General features: G+C 43.1%; 1 protein-coding gene across 4 annotated transcripts in view; it reads left to right on the top strand.

Annotated features, from left to right (window-relative positions):
- Positions 1-9,442, top strand: part of LOC101074368 (fragile histidine triad diadenosine triphosphatase) — a 124,582-nt gene that overhangs the window by 94,508 nt on the left and 20,632 nt on the right. For all 4 annotated transcript variants that reach the window (XM_011613636.2, XM_011613635.2, XM_029826298.1 and 1 more), the window contains one exon: positions 1,324-1,392. In XM_011613636.2, coding sequence (XP_011611938.1) covers positions 1,324-1,392 — 69 coding nt within the window. The remainder of the gene's footprint in view (positions 1-1,323; positions 1,393-9,442) is intronic.

The following is a 9,442-nucleotide window of genomic DNA, read 5'->3' as shown; positions in this document are numbered from 1 at the left end:
TGGACACAGGTGGTGAACTGGAGCTACCCATCTCCACAGGTGAGCCCATCAAAGCTGGTCTTTGCCTCAGACTTTAAAATCAGTCTATTGCTGCTACACTCAGTGCTACACTCAGCACTGAACCTTAGTCAAGCCTTTAGCACCCTCGGGGAATCCTACTGTAGCAGGACCCTTAGCAGTGAGCTAAATTAGCTGCACAAAAGGTGTTGAAAGCTAATATGCCCTTTATTTTTGATTCACTTCTCATCAAACCAGACCACACCAACAGGGTTCACTTACAGGGAGGAACCGCATCATGAGGGGATTCCCCCATATGAGCTGATCCTCCTGCTGATGGACAAATGGGTAAAGGAGGGGGAGAGAAGGAAAGAAAAGAACAACAAACACACATGTCATACATGTAACTACATTAACTGTAAAATTGCAGAATTAAAACTGAGGTGGTCAGTAGGTCAGAGGTCAGAACCCCCCCCCACACACACACACACACACAGACACAGACGTTACAAACACACACTCAAGCACAGAACTACACTAAATAAGGTGTTAATCACAGCAATAACTGACCTATAAAATGCAACCATGAACCCAACAGCCTCATTAATAATGTGGTCGCTCAAGGTTAGCGGCTCCTGTTCTGCCTATTAGCATTAGCTTAGCATAATGAATTAGTGACCCCAAACTTTACCACAGAGGAAGCTATTCATCTTCCTCTTAATATAGAGGGGGCGTCATCCTCCTGCACCTTGACAGGGAGTCAATTCCACAGCAGGGGTGCTGACAGCTGAAGGCTCAAAGACACACTTGAGGCTAAAGAATAGATCATCCAGATCATACTCCTACAAATCTGCATTTCCTTAGCAGAGGTAGATCTTTCTCTTCAGTTGTCGGTGGACTCTGATGACCTGATAGGTTCATTGTGTACAACATTGTGTCCATCATTCATTGCCTTTGAAAGGTTTTCCCCATAAGTGCCTGTGCAGGTTTGTAGCTCGGAGCAGCTCCACCTCATGCTTGTCTTTATGTGTTGACAGCTGTTTGGAAAATGGTCAAGGTTTACATTCTTCTTGCAAACGAACTATCAACACCACTAAACTATGCTGCCCAGTTTTATGATGGGTAAATGATTATATTATCCCTAACATCTAAACTAATTCTAATATAAAACAGGAACATATACAAAAAACAGAAAAATATTTGGAAGAGCAAGTCAAAGTTAACCATAAGGACAGTAGCGGGTGGGGAGAGTCAGATGACTCCCTGGTGTTGAAAGTGTCTTCAAATGCAGCGCTACTAAACTGTTACCTTGTCTTGTTTTTACAGCACCTCCATGTTCATGTACTCCCCAGGAAGGTGGGCGACTTTGAGCGGAACGACAGCGTGTACGACGAGGTCAGTGGCTCCACATGCATCTCTTAAGAGCAGTGCATAACAATCAAGGATTAATCTAGAAGCAGAAAAGGAAATATTCAGTGTAGAAGATTCATTGATAGTGCTGCAAGCAACAACCTGTCCAAACAATCACTGGTTGTACCACCAAGTGGAAAGCTGTCATGCTACAATTCCCAACAATAATGGTGCAAGTAGCATCATCTGCATCATCTTCTTTATCGTAGACTTCTTTCCACAAGGGATGTTTAACATAGCATTTAAGCTCTTTTATTCTGAGAGGATTAATCTTCCTCTTTCACTGTTCAGTCCATTTTCTGAAAGGTGATGCCACCATATCTACCCCAGATGTGTTAGCTGCTTCATTTCTGCCCATCTAAGGTGTCCCTCCCATTTAGCTCTGATACAAGTTTTACCAAAATATCTTATATTTCACAACAGGCACATGTTTGACCTGGTTGAATGTTGAATGACTCTTCTGCCATCACTTATTCCTCTTCATTCTGCCTGGTTGGTGAATAAATGAACACAATGGTTGGAAGTTGGAGGCTTCAGCTTGTCATACTGGATCACCTGGTGTCTGTTTCTGTAGAAATTCCAGCACAGCAGTAGTTCACCTGTGGCTCCCTAGAAACTTTTATGAATCTGAGCTTGTATCAGAGGGCTCTGTCGGCCCCACGAGCAGCAAATCTCTGATCCAAAGAACTCTTTAATAAGGAAATAATGAACATGCCATTCAAGCTGTTTTAAATTTCACTGTGACATTTAGCATTTGAAACGTGAGCAAATGAATATCAGTAACCGTGAATTTGATATGAATATTCTAATAAGAATGTTTAATAACAAAAAGGAACTTGGCTACACATCCTTCGGCTGCCCGAGGGAAGGAATAAAACCCGGCAGCTCCGCAGCAGAGTCCTAACTGCCAAATATAAATAAGTTTGTTTTTCATTTGCATGTGATCATGAGGGTTATTGGGCGAGCAGCTCTGCCGCCAACCTTCATATTTCCCATGTTACACTCTGCAAATGAGAACAGGATTCTCTTTGCAATGTCTAATCACAGTGTTTCCTGCCCTCGTACCTTAACTTCTTTACGTGTTTTAAAGTGCTGGTAAAGCAGGTGAAGCTTTATTCCCTACCCTTTTGTTCAAAAATTGAGGATTCACAGAACCAACGGATTCCTAGCATTTCGACCGCTTTACTGTTGAGAATTGTGACTTGCACACCCTTTAGTTGAAGGTTTCACATTCAAGCCTTTCTTCATTCCCATATTTGCTGTATTGAACTAGAGGTCTAGCTAAAACGGCCCCACCTGGTGGCCAAATATACTGTCCGGAAATGTTGAATTCTGTTCCGCAGCCATTCCAGAACTTTATAAGAAGTTGGCCCTATATTTGAAAGTGGGAAATCTCTGCAACCCTCTCAATCATTTGTTTATCTGTACTTTTAACATTGTCGTTGCGAAAGGAGATGCCACCAAAGGGAATTTTTTTCTTGTACAATAAAGCTTCTTAAATCTTAAAAACATTTAATCATAACTGTGATCGACAGACAAGACTAGAATCAATCACCAGTCAGGTAAAACTCACCTGGTGGGAGGGGAGGTGTGGGATGTCTGGCTGAATGGACGACAGCTTCAGATAGTCATCTGGCTCAGCATCCGATTTATTCCTGAACTCAGTCTTTAAAGTCACAAGTGCTGAAAACACAGTTTTATACAAGTATGTTATGGATCCAGCTGAGCTGCTCATTCAGCAGAGGTATGCTTTCTATGAGCTGTGTTCTCAGGTTTTGCAGGTGCGCTCTGATGACTCCTGACATGGTGGTCAAGATGCACCTCAACTAAAAGAGGCAGTTGAAAGATTCTGAGTTTTTCTGAGTCCCACAACAGGAGCTTCTTTATAGTGAACTATTTTGCCATGGACATGAAACATAGTAACTGTTTTTCTGTTTTAGCAATAGATTTAATCCATTTAAGTAACTGAAAATATCAGCTAAATATGCTAACTTGCACAGTCACTCAATGTCACAGAATCAATTTGACAGTTCAAATAGAAGTGAATGCAAGTCACAAAGTCGACACACCCCGGTTTGCCGGAGAAGCTGTCGGTTGTCTCTCTCTACACTATGGCAAACAAACATGACTGCAATGGGAAACTTGATGAAATTTATTGTTTCATGTCACATCCTTTACTTGTTTTGGCGAGTTTTCCAATCATGGCCGGAGCTCTGTCAGTGCTGAATCCCTCACTTTTTCCAGTGTATTTTATTATAAACCATAAATCCATTCAAAGTTTCAAATATTTTCTCCACTGTGAGTGTAAAGGTTTGCGAAAGAGAAAATCTTTATGCCATCATATCCATATCAAATGCAAACTCATTTGACGGGCTTGCGATGTCTGTGGACTCATATTCTTCCCACTAGCTGCTTCTATGCGACTTCAGCCATGTCGTTAAAACTCCGTTTCACTGTGTTGTCTGGCAAAGAAATTGCTTTTGCTTGTTCTGCTGCCTACTCACCGATCACCACTCGAACCGTCTCTTTGGCAGCAGGAACAATTAGTTCTTCTCCTGTGTGTTTTGCCCCCATTTTCTACTATACGTTTTGCTGCTCGGTCTCACCTCCTCAATGTTTTGATATTCTCATTGCCAGTGACACATGTTGATTCAATTTATTTCCTTTGGCACTGATACTCTGTGTAATTTTTAAAATGTCTTCAGATTTGGTGGAATACCCTCCATGTTCAGTTTCCAGGAGGCTGTGAGGCTTCCACTATTTGAGGGCACACAGACAGTTTGATGATTGTTCTCTGGTCCAACTCAGAGTGGACCAGAGTTGATCAAAAGTTACTCCAAGATTCCTCACAGAGAGACTAGATGCTAAAGAGATACCATCTGGGGTGATAATGTGATCTAATCTATCCCTGGGAAGTTCAGGAACAAACACCATGACCTTGGTTTTGTCCTGAATTAAGGAGAAGGAAATTTGTGGACATCCACAAATTTGTTCTTAAGACAGGTCTAAAGCTTCACTAACTGCTCTGTCTCCTCTGGTTTCACGGATAAAGAAAGCTGAGTGTCATCAGCATAGCAATGAAAATTTATTCCATGCTGCCGAATAATGTTTCCTAAAGGAAGCATGTACCGTATTTTCACGACTATAAGGCGCACCTAAAACACTGAGATTTTCTCAAAAATCGACGGTGCGCCTTATAATATGGTGTGCCTTGTGTGTGGACTGAGTTCCAAAATCTGCTGTGTGCCTTTGGTAGGTGTACTACGGTAAACGCTCCGCCCATCGATTAGCGGCACACCTACACGTAAGGATCCCCTAAAATGGCACCGGTCAAGCGACACGCGTATGAGGCTTACTTTAAAATACAGGCCATCGAATATGCGGCTGAAAATGGCAATCGAGCAGCTGCAAGACATTTTAATGTAAATGAGTCCATGGTCAGAAAGTGGAGAAAACAAGAAAGTGAACGAAAGTGAGGAAGACGAAGCTGAGTTTCCGCGGGAACAAAGCAAGGTGGCCTGAGCTGGAAGACCGAGTGGAACAGTTGGTTGTGGAACAGTGAACAACTGGAAGGGGTGTCTCTACTGTCACCAAAGGCCAAAGTGATTGCTGAAGAAATGGACGTTGACCACTTCCAAGGAGGTCGCTTTTTTTACAACTGTTGCGCAGCGGCTGCCCGCGGATTACCAGGAGAGGGTGTCCATATACCGCACCTACTGCCGCGACAAGATAACTGCACCCAGCCACATCTATGAGGCAGCGGCGGGCAAGTTATGCCACCATATGCGGGTGGATTGTAGACGCAATGGGCTATGATACCATCTTCATGTATTGTAAGAGCTTTCACAAAAGCCGGCATCAACGCTGGAACCGGTCAGTGAGTCTGATTCAGATGATGAAGAAGAGGAATTTGGGATGTTGGACATTGAAATAGCGCAGCTGTTTAATTCAGATACAGAAGATGAAAACTTCGATGGTTTTGTGGCGGAAGAATGAATATTTTCTTCGTGTCAAAACTCACTGTTTTACTTCCGTTGTCATTTTGTACTGTATGTTTTAGCATGCGCCTAATAATACAGTGCGCCTTATGTATGTTTTAAATATAGATATAGCACCCATAACTGAGACTGCGCCTTTTATTACAGTGCGCCTTATGGTCGTGAAAATACGGTAAAAAGTTAAAGGATTGGTCCAAGTACAGAACCTTGTGGAACTCCATGGCTACCCTACTGTATAAAGAGGGAACACCGTGGAGATGAGCAAACTGGTATCTATCGGATAGATATGATCTAAACCAGTCTAGTGCTGTCCCTCTAATCCCAATCACATGTTCAAGTCTCTGTAACAGGATGCTATGATCAGCTCTATCAAAACCAGCACTGAGGTCCAGCAGAACCAGCATAGAAACCAGGTCCATGATCTGAAGCTGATGCGGATGTGGTGGGATCCACTTGCAACACAGCAGTTCCGGACAGTTTTACCAAACTGCTTTATTGAATACTTGAAGGTAACAGCAAACAAGTAAGCACAGGTCTCCGTGGAATGGAGAAAACACTCCACAGTTCCAGGCGGGAAACAGTCTGAATAAACGCAGAGCAAAACTGTTAGTTGGGAACAGAAGGTTATCAGATTTACAAGGGCAGGGACGAGGAGGAAAAGTTCTAGACAGGCAGGGTCAAAACCAATAACTCCAATCAAACAATGTGCTGGAAAGTCAGGCATGGAGCAATAACAATCTTGCAAGGCATTAATGTCCAACAGTGGCTTAAATAGGCCTAAGAGGGAGCAACAGGTGAAAATGATGAAAGCTGATCAGATGGGTGTGGAGGAGCGACGTGGCAGAGTGAGTGGAATTATCCACCTTAGCACGAGAGCAGAAGAGCAGGCAGTGACAGAAGCTTTAAGAAGATCATTAGTAACTTTAATAAGTGCAGTTTCTGTGCTGTGGTGAGCTCTAAAGCCTGACTGAAACAGGCTGTTCCTCTGCAGGTGCTCCAGTAGCTGAGTCATCACCACCTTCTGAAGAATTTTTGTCCAACGTGATTTTTGTAGTAGTTACACACATAGTTATACATGACTCTATATTTACTTTGTTGACCTTTGACTGACAAAGCCGGGTGTGAATAATAACATTACCAAATTTTGCCAGCAGCTTTAAATCTGCTTCTATGTTGCCTGCTCTGACCACCGGAATGCACCTAACCATCCACCCACTATGGTTGCTGGTGTCGGCATCACAGAGTCACCAATTACCAGTGTTGTTTTCTCAGCGGGTGTGTTGCTAAGTGGCCAAAAACAGTTAGCCACGGAAGGTGGTTGGTGGTGCACTGTGGGCCTTTGGTTTGGGTTGCGCTTCCTGCGAACCATCGCCCATCTGCCCTGGCTGCTCACTTGCTGCTGGGGGACAGCTAGCTGTAGCTACGCTAGGCAGTTCTGCAAAACTTAGTCACACTGTTGCTGTTGTAAGTGTGCTAGCTGTAGGGATGGTCTGCTGAATAACTGAACACCAGTGATTTATAGCTGCACAACTTGTTAATCTTTTACAACACATAATTTATCCTACTTTCACTTTAAATAAATAGAACCCCACACGAGACAAGTCCATACCTGCCAACACTCCCATGGCAGGAGTCTCCCAATTTTAAACCACAATAACGCTCTGTCAATGCTGCATTGAAAAGCTGAAAATGAAAACACTTTCTGAAGGCTGTGTCCTGAGAGTTAACAAAAATCTTATCAAGGTTGTGAACATGTGTAGGATTTCAGGGCACCACTGAGGTACTTCAAAATGAAGTTAGTGTTTTGGACTTGGATGAGTGTAGGAAACAGGCTGAGTAAGAGTAACACAATAAAAAACCTTGTCTTTCAGTAACAGCAGATAATTCTGTTTTTTTTCCTCCTATGTAATCAAGGGACACATATTTTTCTCCTGAGAAGAGAGTTGCTCCATTGTTGGTCTATAAAATGCACAAAAACAATGTGGTGCAGAATCAACCTGGGGGCACAACAGAGATGTAATAAAGATACAAGAGAAGAAAATTTGACTCTCTAAATCACAGAGAGCTCTGAGCATTGGAACTTGTCCTACAGTGTTCCACATGCAGTTTGTCGGATCTGTGTCAGTGAGACTTTCGTAACAAACTAAATAAAGTTAAAAATGAGTTTAGAATTATTTATTTATGAATTGAAAACTTCAGCTTGTTAGTTTCCTCCTGCAGGTGTTTTTATGCAGAGACTCTCAGCCTTGTTTGCAGACCTTCTGGTCGGTAACCTTTTGTTGCTCTGTTGAGGTTAAGGTCAGCTGATCGAGTGTGTGACCAAATCTTCATCATTTTGCTCATCGTCCATCCCTTCTCTCAAGTCTGGATCATTTGAGTGACTGAGAGCACATAGCAGTCCACATTTGTCTCAGGCAAAGCTGAGCATGACAAGAGGGCCAGAAATGACCTACAACAGTCCATCAGAGAAGTGTCAGAGTTCAACATAAGCCCCTTTCGCTCTGCATTAAAACTCTAAGTTGTCCGGGAATCCACAATGAAGCAGCAATTCTGCGAGAGCTGCTCACTCAGAGCTCAAAACAGAACACAGTTTTGGTCCACTCCCATAATACACACACACACACACACACACACACACACACACACACACACACTGAACAGGATTCACTTCACCAGATCACTTTATTCTCACGTACTACTCCTGTGTACAATTGTGTACAGGGCATTTCACGATAGCTTCTGTCAGTCTGGGTGTGTTACTGCTTGAGCTATTAAAAGTTATTGTTCATTTATTAAATACTCAGACAGAATGGAGGACTTACAAAGCATAAATGTTTATGCAGTGTAACCCAACTGTGCAGTATAACCAAGTGTACACATGACAATCAAACATCCTCATCTTAATGTTCAACATCTATTTATCCTACCTCATCGCTGCACTTGCAGCATTTTTTTATCAGCTCCTGGAAGTGGAGCCACTCTGAATGCCTTTATTGCTGTAACATGAAGGAATTGGAATCATGAGACTCATTGTGGTGTCAGTTTATTTAGACGAAGAGCAGCAGGAGGGGCCCCCGCTGTCGCCACTGCTCAGGTGACGCGGAGGACTGACAGCAGCTATGTGATTGAAACTAGTCAGTAGCTCAACACCATTGCAGCTATCTGTACCAGTGTTTCCGTCTCACACTGGACTGGTGTTTCTGTCTCCCTCGTATGTGCCACATGGCACAGTTGATTCCATTTATGGTGTCAGCTTGCCCGAAGAGAGCTGCCATTGTTCATCACACGCCTCCTTTATTTGCCTTTGCTTTATTTATTTTATTCTTTTGAAGCAACAGAGGCAAACATGGCTAACTGAGGCTGCTCAGTCATCTCCCCACTAAGCCCCCAGTCTGACCTCTTCTGCCTTGTTAACCCAACACTATTTCATCTAAAGTGACGAGGACCCGCTCATGGTGCTGCAGCAGATAGTAAATATCAGGAGATAGTTCTCAAGGGGAACATGAGGGCTGTTCTTACACTGGTGAATCAGGATAAACAAGAAAGCAAACACAGTACAAATAAATATTAATGGAAGGCTGGGACTTCTTTCTGCAAAATCTTTGTGCTGTGTAAAATTAGAGAAAAACAACCTTTTACATGCCAACAGCTGCTTCAGCAAGCAACCGAGGACTCAGAATGCAGATCAGACTGCTGGGGGGGTCCGTCTCCGTCTCCGTCTCCTCAGGGTGAAAAACCCACCATGTTTGTTCTTGCTAACCAAAGGCCAAATTCAGTGTGGAGCAAAGTGACAAATATGACTTTTGATTCCAGAGGCATCTCAGAAGCTTCAAAAACCAAATGGCTGTCAGGCATTGTGAGAGCATATCATCATAAAAGTGTGCACGTGGCACATTCCTCATGACATGGCTTCATGTGTTAAGCTAATTTAATCAGCTTCTGCTGCAGCAAATTCTGTATGATTGTACACTGTCTACACTGAACAGCTTGTGATTCTTTTTTGCACATCCAGAGTCCCAACAGTCATACAGGTCTGG

This window comes from Takifugu rubripes, chromosome 19, assembly GCF_901000725.2.
Source record: "Takifugu rubripes chromosome 19, fTakRub1.2, whole genome shotgun sequence".
Classification (NCBI taxonomy): Eukaryota; Metazoa; Chordata; class Actinopteri; order Tetraodontiformes; family Tetraodontidae; genus Takifugu; species Takifugu rubripes.
Note: the sequence above shows the minus strand (reverse complement) of the source record. Positions and strands in the feature narration are given on the sequence as shown.